At 40.2% G+C, this 17,125-nt stretch overlaps 1 protein-coding gene across 1 annotated transcript; it reads right to left on the bottom strand.

Moving 5' to 3' along the window:
• Window positions 1-7,787: 7,787 nt before the first annotated feature.
• Window positions 7,788-14,583, bottom strand: dut (deoxyuridine triphosphatase). The gene is made up of 7 exons (XM_031899197.1): window positions 14,211-14,583; window positions 13,758-13,914; window positions 11,884-11,975; window positions 11,302-11,346; window positions 10,607-10,681; window positions 8,631-8,701; window positions 7,788-8,169 (listed from the first exon to the last, which is right to left on the bottom strand). The coding sequence occupies exons 1-7, from the start codon at window positions 14,305-14,307 to the stop codon at window positions 8,113-8,115; spliced, it is 594 nt and encodes a 197-aa protein (XP_031755057.1). The 5' UTR covers window positions 14,308-14,583; the 3' UTR covers window positions 7,788-8,112.
• Window positions 14,584-17,125: the final 2,542 nt, after the last annotated feature.

The following is a 17,125-nucleotide window of genomic DNA, read 5'->3' as shown; positions in this document are numbered from 1 at the left end:
CTGCCCTACCCTGCCTGTGTGTGCCATACTCTGCCTGCCCTACCCTGCCTGTGTGTGCCATACTCTGCCTGTCCTACCCTGCCTGTGTGTGCCATACCCTCCCTGACCTATGCTGCCTGTATGTGCCATACTCTACCTGCCCTATGCTGGCTGTATGTGCCATACTCTGCCTACTGTACCTATGTCTGAGGTGTGAAGAAGTGAACAATGTGGGTTATTACAGCCTGAGGTGTGAACACTGCAGGGTGTGAACAATGCAGAAACTAAAAGGTGTGAAAAACACAGGGGATTACATTTTTAAACAATACAGAGGGATTACAGCCTGAATCTGAGGTGAGAACCATGCAGGGGGCCAGTTAATCTCAGTACTGATACCATTTAATGCTTACTCAAAGGTAAGCCATCAAAGCAGCCATACAGGTGGGGGGCCACACAGAGGGGGGTCGCGGGCTGCATGCGGCCCGCGGGCCGCCAGTTGGACAGCACTGATAGAGTATACAGGAACAGCACCATCCTTGGTCACATTGTATTATACAATGGCTATGTTATTGCAGCCACTTTCAAGCACTGTACATTTAATATACCATGCGCCACATTATATTAATACATTAAGATTATAATTAAATGCATCAATGCTATAATTCATTGCACAAATACATCATAAAAAATAATCCCAATACAGATATATCATATCCTTCATATTAATATTCCTAGGCATAACCATAAGTGTTACTGAGTGGTTCAAAATGCTTACAAATGAGGCCGCCAGTATAGCCACCAATATCCATAGACCATACAGGCCTATGAAAGTTGCTCTACTAGCTTACAAAGAAAACTGTCTGTACATTTCATCTATCTATACTTGACTTATCTATTAGTTTTAATCAACTGCACTGTACATTGTATGTTAATTGCACCCAGCCCCATTTAAAGAGACTATATATGCACAGGGCTGTATACTGTGCTTGCTGACTTGCATTACATGTTCTCCTAATACTACGCAACCTAGATGAGGTTCTTAAAGCACTCAAGATTTACAACTTATCTACAATCAGGGTTTTAAATAAGGGGAAACATGTACACTTTGCATATGATGTAAGTATAAAATGAAATTATGTATTTATTATTGTATTGTATACTACATGTACAATATTTTTATGCACAGACAGTGTGGTGATTGTATATTGTAGAAGGCTATTTTACTGGAGCACTATTTTTTTTACACTATTTTACTGGAGCACTATTTTTTACACTATTTTACTGGAGCACTATTTTTTTACACTATTTAGAACAAAGGATATCTTCGAAAGGATTACATTGGCCAGGCAATTCAGAACTCCCAGAAAGACCCTGTAGGGCATGTCTAAAGGTGCCCATACACGTTAAGATCCGCTCGATTGGCGCCCTCAGGTGGGCGATATCGGGAAAATGTAGGCTAATTCGATCTGGGGCCAAACAATCGAATTCTAACGGCGGCAATGGCACAGTCGGTTCAGAGACCGCGTCAACGAGCCAAAGCAGTCCCCAATCCGACTGAATCTTTTAACCTGCCCGATCGATATCTGGCCAATTTCAGGACAGATATTGGTCGAGTATTGGTCGTTTCTGCCCCTACAATCGGCCCGTGTATGGCCACCTTAACAGTACCATTGGACTCTTCCTCGCAGGTTGGCCCTTCTTGGACTGTGGGGTAACTAGAGTGAATTGCACCCACAAAAATTAAACTCACAATAACATGGGCTGGTTTGCTGGACGTAACACAATCTCTTTGTTCAGATGGCACCATTATTAATTACTTTACAATAAAAAGGGGACATAGGCATCATCCCAACAGAGCCACATTTTCACTACTGGGAGTTTTGAGAAAGCTTGTAGTGAAACAGGCTTCCAGCAGGGGGGATGTTTATAGTGATTTTAGTATACTTTCATGCTAAAGACCCAGAGTGTGCCCACTAACATTATCTAAATACAAGGTTAAACAAGAAGTGAGTTTTGTCCGCTGTGGTCCCATTGGAGGTGGTGCCTGTTGGCTCCCAGGGGGCAGAAAGTTTAGGTGTTCGATGACTATTATAAACATTTTCTTTACCTGTCACTGGGGTGAATTGTGCCCTTTTCTTCCTTTTGATGTTGACATGTCAATTTTAAACTGCAACAACCTGGGAGGAGGCACACAGTGTGGCTTATCAGGCATGACGATGTCACTGCACATGTGCATGGCCCATTCTGGCATCACTTGCAGCTAGTTGCACACGCACAGGAACATCCATGGTGCTGAAAGAATACCAAATGCTGGGGGAATTAAATATGTTGATGGGAGGGGGGTCTGAAACTGTGGAACTCCAGAAAGACAGGGAAGTTGGCAGCAATGCATACTACATATAAGTGAGGATAGTGCTCCTCCAGTATCTTCTATCGCTTGAATTTGCTAAGGTTTCGCTTGTCGGGTAAAAGAGCGAGGGTGCAAGGGTAGTTGAGAGCAATCCTCTATGTTTACTAAAGTAAGCATTCACTTCTCTTGAATTTAAAAGTCACAAATTTATGCAAGTCAAAAATATAGCTCTGCCAAAAATATCATGCTGCACTCTACAAAATAAAAGGACACTGTTATTCTTACAAGTGGAGGTTTGACAGTACAGGAAACAGACTGGGTCAATGAAATGTATTCAATACTGTAAAATCACACATTACCTGCAATGACTAAAGTAATGATTTCAGTAACCAAATGATCTCAGAGGTCTCTGGCTGGTGTCCCTGAACCTCTAATTACCAAGTCTCTTACTCTGGGAATTCCTCTCTACGCTTGACCAACACAAAATATTCTAGCACATAGAAAATGAATTAGACTATAGGTTACCCACTGCTCCATTTAAGGTACATATTCTTAAAATAAGGTAGGCAAGTGAGAAAACCCTTATGGTATTAAAATAAAAACTTAGGCAGAAGACAGAATAATGATAAAGGAAAAATCTCAGTAGCATATTTTTGTTAATCTCAACATACATTTTAGTATTTGAAACAAATAAAATATGGCCCCTGTGTAAGAACCAATACAGTCAGCAGCAGAAAGGGTTTCATGGTACCTACCAGGATAAGGCAAAAATACACTTTATGTTGAAATTATTGCAATTAGTGTATAATAATGAGAATATGTTTCTTTGTTAGCAGTTATTGTATGGCTCTGGGCATTACCTAAGCTGGCTGTCCATCTCCAGATCATTGTATCTGATTTTTTTTACAGTGATCGATACTAAATAAGTTATTTTCCTGGATAAATACATTACTAGTGACAATAAATGTTGAGCAAGGTTAAGAAAAAAACACTAAGGAAACACTTTAATTAAAAAAGAGGCACACATTTAAATTAAAAACAGGGCATAGGTTATGCAATACAGCAAGGCAAATCATATTTAAAATGTTTTGTTCCTGCTGAAGCTGTGCCTGTTTTCAATCATGTTTTCTGTGTTTACTTGCCAGAAAAAAAAAAAAAAAAAGGAAAACACAAATCAAATGTGCCATCTAGAGGACATTTACCAGAACTGGTTCAGAAACCAAAATTTGTTACAATACATAAGAACAAAAGGGAAGAAAAGGAAGCAAAAGGAAGCATGAGAACACAAAGCTTATTCAAAGCCAAAAAACATACAAAATATGGCGGTTATTATGGGTACAAGGGACCAGTCAGTCTTTTAAATACCAGGTATATATTCTAATATAGTCTTCTCCGATACATGACAAGCAAAATCTCCATAGCACCCTCTGTTGTTGTGGGGCTATATTTACTGTAGAGGGGGAAGGAGGTGTTTTGGTTGAGTGTAAATAGGCAAGGAACAAGTTGAAAATTGTATTTCCTGGACCCCTCGAAACAGCATATACCATTTATCCCCGCCCCCTCCAGTCGATTGGACAGGCCCCCCACCTCCACCCCCGCTCGTGTTTTTTCCTGTCCTGGTTGGTAGTGTAGCCGTTTTTATGGCGCTAAAACTTTCTTTTTGACTCACCTGGGTGTCAGTCCATACACCCTTCCGGAGCCAGTTCTCTCTCTCTGCTCCGAGGTCCCTTCTTAACCCCGCCTGTAGGCTGTGGACAGTTGGGAGCCCTGTTAGGTGGCCAGGGCTGGTGATGTTTTTTAAAAACGCATACCTTGGGGAAGTGGCAGTATTAGATTGTTTTGCGCGCCTGTGTGTGACGTCATTATGCGCGTCTAATTAAAAGCAAATATTAAGGAGGAAGTGATGGGGGTAACAGAGGGAGCTGAATCTTATGGGTTGAGTTTCTCACAGATTGTAAAGAAGCTACCAAACTAATTGTAGGGGTATGCTATAGACCCCCTAATGTAAGCGAAGAGGAGGAGGCCCAGCTCCTGTTGCAAATAGAAAAGGCTGCTAGTTTGGGGCAAGTGATAATAATGGGGGATTTTAATTATCCTGATATTGACTGGGGCAATAGTACTGCCAGGACAGTAAATGGGAACAAGTTTATAAACTTGCTGCATGACAACTTTATGTCACAGGTTGTTGAGGAGCCAACCAGGAACCATGCTATACTGGTTGAACCCTTGGTAATAGTGACCATAATGTTATTTCATTTGACGTGTGGTGCAGGAAACAAATTTACGCGGGATGCAACAAAGACAATGCATTTTAGGAAGGCAAATTTTAGCTCCTTAAGGGCAGTGCTTCAGGGCATGGATTGGGGCATTATGTTTTCAGATAAAAACACAGAGCAGAAATGGTTGTCATTTAAAATGATATTAAATCATTACTGTTCTCAATTTATTCCATTAATAAGAAAAAGTAGAAGTGTTAAGAATCACCCTATGTGGCTTAACTCTGAGGTAAAGAAGTTAATAGGGAAAAAAAGGAAAGCTTTTAAGAAATATAAGTCAGAGAGGACAGTAGCTGCGTTTAATGAATATAAACACTATAACAAGTGCTGTAAAACAGCAATCTGGAAGGCAAGATAGAAAATGAGGAGCGCATCGCGGCCGAGGCCAAGACTAACCCCAAAAAGTTTTTTAAGTATATTAATAGTAAAAAGATGCAGGTTGAGGGTGTGGCCCCATTGAGTTATAATAACAATATGGTTACAGCGGATACAGAAAAGGCAGATGTGCTTAACCAGTTCTTTTCTTCTGTGTATACAGTAGAGGAGCCAGTGGGCCAAGTCCCACCCAATAGCTTCACTGTTGCCTCAGCTCCAACTACACAGTGGTTGGCACAGGATATGGCGCTTAAAGGGTTACACAAGATAAATGTAAACAAGGCACCTGGGCCAGATGGAATACACCCTCGTGTAGTGAGAGAGCTAGGGGCAGCATTACAGTGGCCCTTGTTTCTGATATTTTCAGACTCTCTTTCATCAGGTATGGTACCTACGGATTGGAAGAAGGCGAATGTCATTCCTATATTTAAAAAGGGAGTAAGATCTCAGCCTGGCAATTATAGGCCTGTAAGTTTGACATCCGTGGTGGGCAAGTTATTTGAAAGCTTGTTAAGGGGTCACATGCAAAATTATGTACTGGAGAATGCCATTATGAGCAGTAATCAGCATGGCTTTATGAAGGACAGGTCATGTCAGACCAATTTAATTGCTTTTTATGATGAGGTAAGTAAGAAGCTGGACAGTGGGGATGCAGTAGATATAATCTATTTGGATTTTGCCAAAACATTTGATACCGTTCCACACAAACGACTGCTTTCTAAACTAAGGTCTATTGGTCTTAGTGAAGTCATTTGCACATGGTTAGAAAACTGGCTACAGGATCAGGTACAGAGGGTGGTTGTTAATGGTACATTCTCTACTTGGAACAAGGTTCTCAGTGGGGTCCCTCAGGGTTCTGTACTGGGTCCACTTTTGTTTAATTTGTTCATAAATGACTTAGGGGTGGGTATTATAAGTAATGTATCAGTGTTTGCAGATGACACAAAACTCTGCAGACCAGTCAATTCTATCCAGGATGTGGCATCCTTGCAGCAGGATCTTGACCAACTGGCAATCTGGACGGCTAAGTGGCAGATGAGATTTAATGTGGATAAATTTAAGGTCATGCACCTGGGATGTAAAAATATGCAAGCCACTTATACCCTTAATGGGACTGCACTAGGCAAATCCATAATGGAGAAGGACCTTGGAGTCCTTGTAGCAAGCAATGCCAGGCAGCAGCTGCAAGAGCAAACAAGGTTTTGAGCTGTATGGAATAACTTACTATGTTACTATTTCTTCCGCATTTGCATGCTGGCTTCCCTTGTTATACTAAAAGAAATGTTGAGTGTTGTACTGTATTACTAGTATACAGTGTACCATATCTTGCTGAAATATAACAATGGTGAGCAATGCACAGGTGTGTTTCTGAGGTAAGATGATATCCTTCTCTATCTTTTCCCATATTCATGTGTAAAATACTAAAAGGGCCCTCAGGTGATGAGACTGAAGTCAGATGCAGAATAGCTGTGGAATTAAAGACAATGAGGTAAAATTATATAGTCTCCAAGCTGTGCCTTTCCTCTTATTCCAGCTGCAGAACAGCAAGGGGTTTATGCACATTCAGTTTTGTTACTGCATTTATTTTAACATCATAAGAAATTATATATATATATATATATATATATATATATCAGTGATACATCAGTGATGTCACTTCCTATTTGCTGGTTCACTATGGATAAATAGAACATGGGGTTGGTTAGCATGGTTGCCTTGAGAAAGGTCCCGATGGGGACCGAAACGTAACGTTGGCTGTTCATGCGTTTTTAATACACAATTGATTGTTTTTGGAACATAACTCTGTGTTGCTGGTCTTTTTTGGATATTTAAGTCATTTACCTTGCACCCGAGCTAAGAGCTGAAGCAGAGTGCCACCCTGAGTTCGCTATATATATATTAGTGATAAACATTGCATTATGCTTAAATAAGCGCCTAAGTTACCTTTTGCACTACTTTCTTTAAAATACCCTGCTAGCACAACCAGACATTTGTTGGCAGCAATCTGAACCAACCTCATATTATGCACAGAGAGCTGGTGGCTTGGGGGTAATGACAGAAAAATGGACTATATTGTTCTAAAGTCATACATCCCACTTTGGTTATGGCAATAAGTGAAAATACACACCTGAACACCACTGAACCTTTAACATAATTGTATTGTGTATTTGTGTTCTATTTTATTATTGTATTAAACTCTGTTTAGGAACAATGCTATAAAGGGAGAGAATAAAGGGGGGGGGGGGGCAAGGCAGTGATAGTTAAGGGGGCATTTAGCGCCCGGGGGTATAGTTCTCCTTTAAAAAGGTACTTATGTCAAACTGTGCTCCTTGCACTTCCATACAGTTGCATTCTGCACCGCTCAGTCCTTCTATGCTTGCCTCCCATTCCAAACTGAGTGCACTTGTACCTACTGAGGCCAAGGAACCCCGGAGCTCCCACCTACCAACCATGCAGTAACTTTAGGGCTTCCTAAGTGCCCTGTGTCTATGCACCCAAAGAATAGGATGCACACGTCACTTGCACAAGAACACTGGAAATGCCATCAAATGGACATTGGTACAACTGCATCTGATTGCAAAGAAGTGTAAAGGCAATTACTTTTACTTTAACTGCAACGAAGTTGGGAAAAAAAAACTTGGCAATTGTGCTCGAAGTTGCACTTTGGTCACTGTATTTGTAATAGCAACTGGCCCCTCGTGTCCAAGAATGTTAATAATAACCATAATCATATAAAAGTGGCAGAACTGCTACATTCCTCACCTTAAAATTATTTAATCTAAAACCATTCAGAAGCAATTTTGCAGAGTTTTTTTTCCAAATGTTTTATTGTTTCTTTTGTTGTGTAGATGAATATGTACGTTTACAATGCATTTTTAATATCTTTTCAACCACCCAGACAGGAAGTGGGTATCTTACAATAAAAAGAGAGTCATAAAAAGGACTAATGATTTAGAAATTCATTTCATATACATTTGTAGACTTAAGCCTGTATTAATAAACAGTGACTGCATAGAGAAAGCAGACAAAACTACAGCATGGTTTTATTAAATAGCACCTTAAAGGACAACAACTAAACAGTGCATTATACAAACAAAAAAACCCACAATAAATGCAAGTTAATGAATTAATTTAATTCTGACCAGTAGAGCCAAAGCCACCAGCACCACGTTCTGTATCATCTAAAGCCTAAAATAAAAAATAAAATGAAATTGTGAAATAAAACACTACAATGGGGCACAGTTTTAATACAGTACAGGTATGGGAATCAAAGGCATCCTTCCACCATGCTTTAAAACATTTAAACATTAAAAAAAAAACCCCAATAAGATAGGTTGACTTAGTTAATGCAGTCTTATTAAGTTCATGACATAGTCCTTTTGACAGATTGAAAAGCTACAGTCGGGTTGCCAGGCAGCCGGGTTCAGGATCTTCAGTAGAATTTATGTAGAAAAACAGGACTTTTAGGAAAAAACAGTCAACATGACCTATAAGTAGGTTTGGAAGTAGGTTTATATATTTTTAAAATAATTTTTTTGGTGTATCACTTTAAATATGATTATGTATTCCTGAATCTTCTGGATAACAGATGCTTTACCTGTTCAACTAATACAGAGATACATACAGGACAGAAAAAAAAAATAGCTTACTTGGACTTCTTCAAGTTCAGGGTATAGTATTCTCTCACATATCAACTGTGCCACTCTATCACCTTTTTTCACTAAAAAAAAAAAAAAAAGGCAACATAAAATCCAAATTATACCAGAGTTTTTTCCTACTACAGAAAAACATTACATAAAGATGAAACACCACATGATAAATAACGAATTAATTTATACACCATTAAACAGGCAGGCAATCTTCTGTGATTTTGACTGATTTTAGCAATATCAGCAAGTCTTAGAGAGAGTAATAAAGATATAAACCACAGTACGATTGGGGAAACAGAACAGTTTACATTTGTTACTGCTAGTTTACTTAGCAGAACCTGCATTAATAAATGATCTGGGACAGCTCTCCATTTAAAGTTTCATTAAAAGAGAAGGAAAGGTAAAAACTAAGTAAGCTTTATCAGAAAGGTCTATGTAAATACAGCCATAAGCACTCACAGAAATGCTGCACTGAGTTCTCTAAAAAGATTTCTTGTGTCTGTAATTCATGTGCTAGAGACACGCAAGCTCTCTGATGCCTCTCTCCTGCTCCCCCCTCCCTCAAGAATGCTAAGACTCACTCCGTCCCCCCCTTAGGGATGTGGGTCTGAGCCAATCAGCAGGAAGCTGAATCATAGTCATACTAACTGAGCATGTTCACTTGGTCTGGGTGTCTGTGCAGAAGCGAGGCATTATGGGAACTTTCTTTACTCGGCTCAGCATTTTTTCTTCCTGTTTGACTTTTGATCATCTGAACAGGTGAAATATGGGGAGACTTAAGGGTACTATTGAGACAACTGAAGGTATGCCTTCAGTTGTCTAAAGGTATTACCCTTTCCTTCTCCTTTAAAGGGGCTGCCTAATTTGTGTGAATTTCAGCAAACTAAAATTAACCATCTTTGAAAGCAACAAGTGGATAAATTCAGCAGGCTTTTATAGTGGAAACTCTTCTCATCCAAGTTATGCAAGGAGAAGGCAGAGACAATAAAGTAACATCATAATCTACTTTTGGCTTATGATTTCTTTCTTCGGGTTAGCAAAGGACAGAGTTATCAATAATGTTAAGATTTCATGACTTTTCATGTTCAGCTGAACCTAATCTGCACTTTTTGGGTTGGGTTTAATACATGGTAACAAACATAGAAAAGCTTTTAGTTTTCATTTAGAAACAGCTCATCTGACTATCTTTAATAAGTGTAATGTTGTCTACAACTCTCACGTGAAGGAAAGATTAGGGAAAAGCAAGGGGTAGCAGGCACAGAATACAAAGCAACAAGTACAGTCTACAAAGCTCTTTCATAACTACCTGTGTAGCAAGTAACCATTAGAGTCATTGTGAAAAGCTGATTTTTATGGCAAGGTAGATTTTTACTGCAAGATGTCAGGAAGAATATTGCGAGGAGGGATCTCAATGTGTTTCCAATTTAAACAAAATTCTTGCCTCAGTTTCTGTATATTTGGGAATGTTTGTTTAATAAAGCATCATCCACTTAATTTACATTATAAAAGATGAATATTTTTTTTTTTTTTAAAAAAAAAACTAGTAGTTTGTCCTATTTAACCTTTAATGCCATGCAAATCAATTTTATGCCTTTACAGGACAATGTGGCCCTTTATGGGCATTTAACTGACCAAAACCCATAATATACACCCACCGAAAATACTGCAGTAAACTGTCTGTTTGCTTAAACTGCATAAGCAAACAACCCCTTAGGGTGTATGCAAGACAATGTGTGAGAGGAAGTTAGAGTGTGTAATACTCACGTAAATCTCAGCATTTAAATTACTTGCTTACCAGTACTCAGAGGTTTAATATGTCTCTGTTATTAAATGCAGATCTTTAATAAACTATTTTTTCACCGCATACATTGCCAAACTGATCAATGATCTAACCAGTTGTTATTTGGTTTTGTGTAGAATGATCACCAGTCAATCGGCTTTAAAATATGCAGGTCATTTCCATTAATTCTACATACCTTCAAAAGCTTCCTTCCCAAAATTAAATAACACAACACCAACATTCCCTCTGTAGTCCTCATCAATGACCCCGGCTTCATGTAAGGAGAGGTTTACATAATACAAAAAAAAAAAAAAAAACAAACTGCATTAATAAGGATATACATACAGGACAGCATTTGTAAAAAAACAAATTGGATTTACAGCAGTGGGGTAATTACAGTAGGATATAAATATACTTGACTATTCTTTATAAAATCTGTAGTATACATATTAGGTTAAAAATGACACATTAAATAAAGTTCACTTGTATTCTCCGTTATAGAGAAATCAGGTGAAGAGAAATTAAATGTGAGAATCTTCTCAGCGAATAATGTTTTACTGGCAAGGTAATTTATTCTGAAGAAAGGGCACATTGTCTCTATAGCAATAGGACATAAAGACTGCAAACACTGCAGGCATACAATTTATTTTTTCCCCAACAAGAGGAATGCAAAACAATTCTAGAAACTGTTAGGGCCTTATTTATGCAATCAGATATGGAAAACATGAGTTTCTGGAGTTATTCAGGGTTATTTAACAAAAAAAATCCAAAAACTGAGTGTTTGCCTTGTCTCATGTTTTATACCACTAGAAAACTAAATGCATAAATTCTGGCAGTAAAAAGGCCCTTAAAAAAAAAACCTGAAAATACAAGCAATGTGAATATACATACCTCCAACATCAATGAAATACTTGGCAGCTAAGCCAGAACGTGGAGCTGGAGACGAGAGAAAATGGTCACGAGATGCAACTAACATGCAAATCTTAAACTATCCACTTTGCATTCCTTGAAAGAAATACAGGCAATGCAATAGAACTATATACAACAAATCCCTATTTGAAGTTAAAATGTATCTGTGGTAGTTAGGGTGCTGTAGAAAACATGACCAGCAGGGCAAGCTCAAGCTACACTATTTTGCCTGCTGTAAAGATGTTATTGCAGATGATTAGCTTTATTGTTAAAATTGTGTTTTTAAGGACTGATTTACTTAACCCATCCAGAGTGCAAGTATTACTGCGTGAGGGGAAAACCATCAATGAGGGAGGAGGAAGTGGGCTCACAGACGTGACTCTGATGTTAGACTATACCCATTCTATAAGTCCCTGAAGAAACAACAAACATGATACAAACCCTATTACACTTCGCTATAGCCACATTGTAAAATAAAAAAAAAAAAAAAAGCTCTTATAAAACTCTTTACACAACTATCTTACTCATATTCAAATTTTATGATTTTAATGAATAGCAACTTACCAACTCTCCCATAGCACCCTGTAGGTACGCTAATCTGGATGTCTGTTTTTACCACCATTTTATCAAGAGCAGGAATAACATAATCATATGCACTGGTAAAGAAAATAAAATTGCATAGGGTTATTCATCATAAATGCCCCCCAAAATGCTACTGAACGGAATACAAACAGAAAGAATAAGATGACAATGGAGTTAAAACATACGTTCTTCACATTATCAATGAACGTTGCATGGAACAGACAGGCAGGAGGGACTGCGTGGTTAATGTAGGGACCCCATAGGGTTAAGCTGCCCCTATGGCTTTAAACCCTACCACTTCCTTATTTCTGCTGTTACTGGGCAAAGACCCATGTATCTAGTTCACCTTTTACTTGTACCTTATTGGTTATTTGGGTTGACCACACCTCTTGCACTCTCATATAGTGTTTGGCTGCCTCTTGTCTCAGGTGAAGGTCCATTGAGCCTGGGATCACAATTGGCCCCAGAAAAGCCAAGCCATTGCTCCAGAGTTAACATCCACTTTGGTGAAATCGGGGACAGGGACCCCATGCATGAGGACTATCTAGAATAGCAGAATACTGTAATAGAACTAGATAGTAAGAGCAGTTCAGGCTCCAACCAGGAGGTTAGCAGGAAGTACTTTTCCATACAGACACTGTTGCCTTAGCCTAGGGCCATGGTTAAGACGCAGGTCAGTGTAAATCCCTGGTCCATAGTCGGCTGTAGGACCCATACAAGATAAAGGTTTTCAGCCTGAGGATTGAGGTATCTATCCAGACTGCCCTCCATAGTGGTGGCGTGCTGACAGGTGCTTTACCCTGCCCAGTCTCCAAGAGAGGTGGGATAAACCGGTGGCATCCTCTCTTACTATCCTCAGTGGGTTTCTGCTATATCTGACTTTTGTGAGTACATTGCCATAACCCTGCACTTCCACTTGTCTCTGACAATAAACTTGTTCTAATTGTTCAACTGCAAGAACCTTCTGGTGTCCATTTATGCCAAATCTGCACTGCAGTGAGTTGTAGTTAAACTACAACCTTGCTCCACCGGTCACTTCCATCTAGCGAAAGGCCAATCCTGCCTAATAGAAAGTCACATGGAGCCCAAGCTCTGAACCTATACTAGCCTGGGTTTGGCCTGTTCACAGCCAAAGAGGGGTTACATTTAGATAGCAATACTTTTAACATGAGCAAACTCTGCAAATAGAATTGCAATTCTAAGCAACTTTTCAATATCCATTGAACAGTATGTTTTTGTTGTTTCTATCCCCTGTCTGAGTCTTGATACCTAATAACAGCAGTCAGGTGTCTTTTACAGTTATTACAATGAAGGGCACTAGCAACATTGTCCCAGGAGTCAGACAGCCAGAGTCCCAGGAGTCAGACAGCCACAGTCATAGGAGTCAGACAGCCACAGTCATAGGAGTCAGACAGCCACAGTCATAGGAGTCAGACAGCCACAGTCATAGGAGTCAGACAGCCACAGTCATAGGAGTCAGACAGCCACAGTCATAGGAGTCAGACAGCCACAGTCATAGGAGTCAGACAGCCACAGTCATAGGAGTCAGACAGCCACAGTCCCAGGAGTCAGACAGCCACAGTCCCAGGAGTCAGACAGCCACAGTCCCAGGAGTCAGACAGCCACAGTCCCAGGAGTCAGACAGCCACAGTCCCAGGAGTCAGACAGCCACAGTCCCAGGAGTCAGACAGCCACAGTCAGTCATAGGAGTACAGACAGATTTCTAACAGCAATTACATATGTAAACAACTTAAAGAACATAAAAAAAAATCTGTAATGAATGCATATTGGAATATTGCTTGGAATTACATTGGTGGAGCTCTTTAAATGAGCCTGATGTAGTTGTAAGTACTTGCCTGTATAGATCATATCCCGCTGCCCGTGTCGACCCTCTAGTGGGCGTGTAGGCTTGATCACTCAACTTTGCAAACTTCAGCACAGGGCCCGCAGGGTAGGTCACCTCATCTTTTGATCGCTTGGCTGGTGACGTTGACACTGTAGTTACCGGCATGACTGAAGTATAAAATAATCTGTCAGCGCCACACAATGCTAAAAAGGCGCCAATTAGTCAGATCTCCCGCGGAATGAAAGGGGCGGGGCAATAGGAGAGTTCCAGCCAATAGGCTGCTAGATACTCGCTGCTCGTTGGTTATAGGCTCACTGCGATTTCCTAAACACCTGCCCCATAGTAGCATCGGTCCCTGACAGGAAAATACTAACGTATAGTTAAGTACTCGGGAGACAGGCGAATGTTGTTTAGATGGGGCACAGATGACAAGCATAGCTCCCATATATATGGATAGAATTACCTTGTGTAGCTGGCAGGCCTGGGCGCCACATCTTCCTGCTGAGCCAGCGGAGAGGCCTGCTGCTTCTGACGTACCAGATGCTGCTGAGAGCGGCCATAGGTTTCCGATACCCTACTGGCAAAGTGACGGCCTATCGTCCCGTGTTTGACTAAAATTCCCAGTATCCCGTGACTGCCGAGGGCATTATAGTGGTGGCGTCACTTTTTTATTCGCATCACTTGCAGCAAACGTTTAGGCATGGTTACCACAAAAGCGAGTACGAAAAGTCAGTGAATTTGTTCGGCACCCCCAGTGAGCTTATACGTTTACTTTATACACGCAAGCAGTACCTAGGTGGCACTTTAGCTCTGCTCTTTGCAGTAGCTTGTGCATTGTCCCTGCGCATGCGCCAATCGGGAGGGGAGGGGTTACTAGGTTGCTATTCCGTTGCTAGGGCTGAGCTAGACTTATATACAGCCCAGTACACACGCTGCCCTGGGGTACTAACTAGTAGAGCACGGTGCCGCTATCTTCATCCGTTCACCAAGTATTCTCTGAGCTTGTCCATGCACAGTATAGGGGTGTTTCATGTCTTAAAACTTATTGTATGTTACAGAATGCCCTATTTCTATCAACCTTGCAATTGTTTTTAGTTTTTTTTTTCATTTGCCTTCCTGTTCTGCCTCTCCAGCTTTCAAATCGGGGTCACAGGCCCCGGTAGCTCATGAGGCTACAATTTTATTGTTATTTTTACTTTTTATTACTTATCTACAGTGGTGTGAAAAACTATTTGCCCCCTTCCTGATTTCTTATTCTTTTGCATGTTTGTCACACTTAAATGTTTCTGCTCATCAAAATAACTATTAGTCAAAGATAACATAATTGAACACAAAATGCAGTTTTTAAATGAAGGTTTACGTTATTAAGGGAGAAAAAAAACTCCAAATCTACATGGCCCTGTGTGAAAAAGTGATTGCCCCCCTTGTTAAAAAATAACAACTGTGGTTTATCACACCCCCAGTTCAATTTCTGTAGTCACCCCCAGGCCTGATTACTGCCACACCTGTTTCAATCAAGAAATCACTTAAATAGGAGCTACCTGATACAGAGAAGTAGACCAAAAGCACCTCAAAAGCTAAACATCATGCCAAGATCCAAAGAAATTCAGGAACAAATGAGAACAAAAGTAATTGAGATCTATCAGTCTGGTAAAGGTTAGAAAGCCATTTCTAAAGCTTTGGGACTCCAGCGAACCACAGTGAGAGCCATTATCCACAAATGGCAAAAACATGGAACAGTGGTGAACCTTCCCAGGAGTGGCCGGCCGACCAAAATTACCCCAAGAGCGCAGAGACAACTCATCCGAGAGGCCACAAAAGACCCCAGGACAACATCTAAAGAACTGCAGGCCTCACTTGCCTCAATTAAGGTCAGTGTTCACGACTCCACCATAAGAAAGAGACTGGGCAAAAACGGCCTGCATGGCAGATTTCCAAGGCGCAAACCACTTTTAAGCAAAAAGAACATTAAGGCTCATCTCAATTTTGCTAAAAAGCATCTCAATGATTGCCAAGACTTTTGGGAAAATACCTTGTGGACCGACGAGACAAAAGTTGAACTTTTTGAAAGATGCGTGTCCCGTTACATCTGGCGTAAAAGTAACACAGCATTTCAGAAAAAGAACATCATACCAACAGTAAAATATGGTGGTGGTAGTGTGATGGTCTGGGGTTGTTTTGCTGCTTCAGGACCTGGAAGGCTTGCTGTGATAGATGGAACCATGAATTCTACTGTCTACCAAAAAATCCTGAAGGAGAATGTCCGGCCATCTGTTCGTCAACTCAAGCTGAAGCGATCTTGGGTGCTGCAGCAGGACAATGACCCAAAACACACCAGCAAATCCACCTCTGAATGGCTGAAGAAAAACAAAATGAAGACTTTGGAGTGGCCTGGTCAAAGTCCTGACCTGAATCGTATTGAGATGTTGTGGCATGACCTTAAAAAGGCGGTTCATGCTAGAAAACCCTCAAATAAAGCTGAATTACAACAATTCTGCAAAGATGAGTGGGCCAAAATTCCTCCAGAGCGCTGTAAAAGACTCGTTGCAAGTTATCGCAAACGCTTGATTGCAGTTATTGCTGCTAAGGGTGGCCCAACCAGTTTTTAGGTTCAGGGGGCAATTACTTTTTCACACAGGGCCATGCAGGTTTGGATTTTTTTTCTCCCTAAATAATAAAAACCCTCATTTAAAAACTGCATTTTGTGTTTACTTGTGTTATCTTTGACTAATAGTTAAATGTGTTTGATGATCAGAAACATTTTGTGTGACAAACATGCAAAAGAATAAGAAATCAGGAAGGGGGCAAATAGTTTTTCACACCACTGTATGTCTACTACAGTTATAGGACCCCTTATCCAGAATGCTCGGGACCAAGGGTATTCCGGATAATGGGTCTTTCCGTAATTTGGATCTCCATACCTTAAGTCAACTAAAAAATCAATAAAACAATAATTAACCCCAATAGGAGTATTTTGCATTCAATAAGGATTATTTATATCTTAGTTGGGATCAATTAGAAGACACTGTTTTATTATTACAGAGAAAAAGGTAATCAGTTTTAAAATTTAGCATTATTTGATTAATATGGAGTCTATGGGAGATGGGCTTTCCGTAATTCAGAGCTTTCTGTATAATGGGTTTCCGGATAAGGGGTCCGATACCTGTACTACAATTTATATTCCAGTCTTCCATTTGAACCACTGCCTAGTTGTTAGGGTAAATAAGAGCCCAGCAACCAGATAAAAGAGACAGATTAGTTGCCCATGGTTAAATCTCTGCTACAGAAGGCGATTATGTGATTGGCTGCAGGTTGGGGTTGATGCACATGTGTACTCTGATCTTATTTCTTACAGCTGCATTTACATAGGTTTTTCTG

This window comes from Xenopus tropicalis, chromosome 3 (genome assembly GCF_000004195.4).
Source record: "Xenopus tropicalis strain Nigerian chromosome 3, UCB_Xtro_10.0, whole genome shotgun sequence".
In the NCBI taxonomy this organism is placed as follows: domain Eukaryota; kingdom Metazoa; phylum Chordata; class Amphibia; order Anura; family Pipidae; genus Xenopus; species Xenopus tropicalis.
The sequence above is the reverse complement of the archived record's forward strand: the minus strand, read 5'-3'. Positions and strand labels throughout refer to the sequence as shown.

Coding starts and splice junctions, on each gene's coding strand:
- dut (XM_031899197.1), bottom strand. CDS start 14,307: ATGGCCGCTCTCAGCAGCATCTGGTACGTCAGAAGCAGCAGGCCTCTC. Junction 11,976..13,757: donor GCGGGATATGATCTATACAG/GCAAGTACTTAC, acceptor TTTCTTTACCAG/TGCATATGATTATGTTATTC. Junction 8,170..8,630: donor CTGAACTTGAAGAAGTCCAA/GTAAGCTATTTT, acceptor TTTTTATTTTAG/GCTTTAGATGATACAGAACG.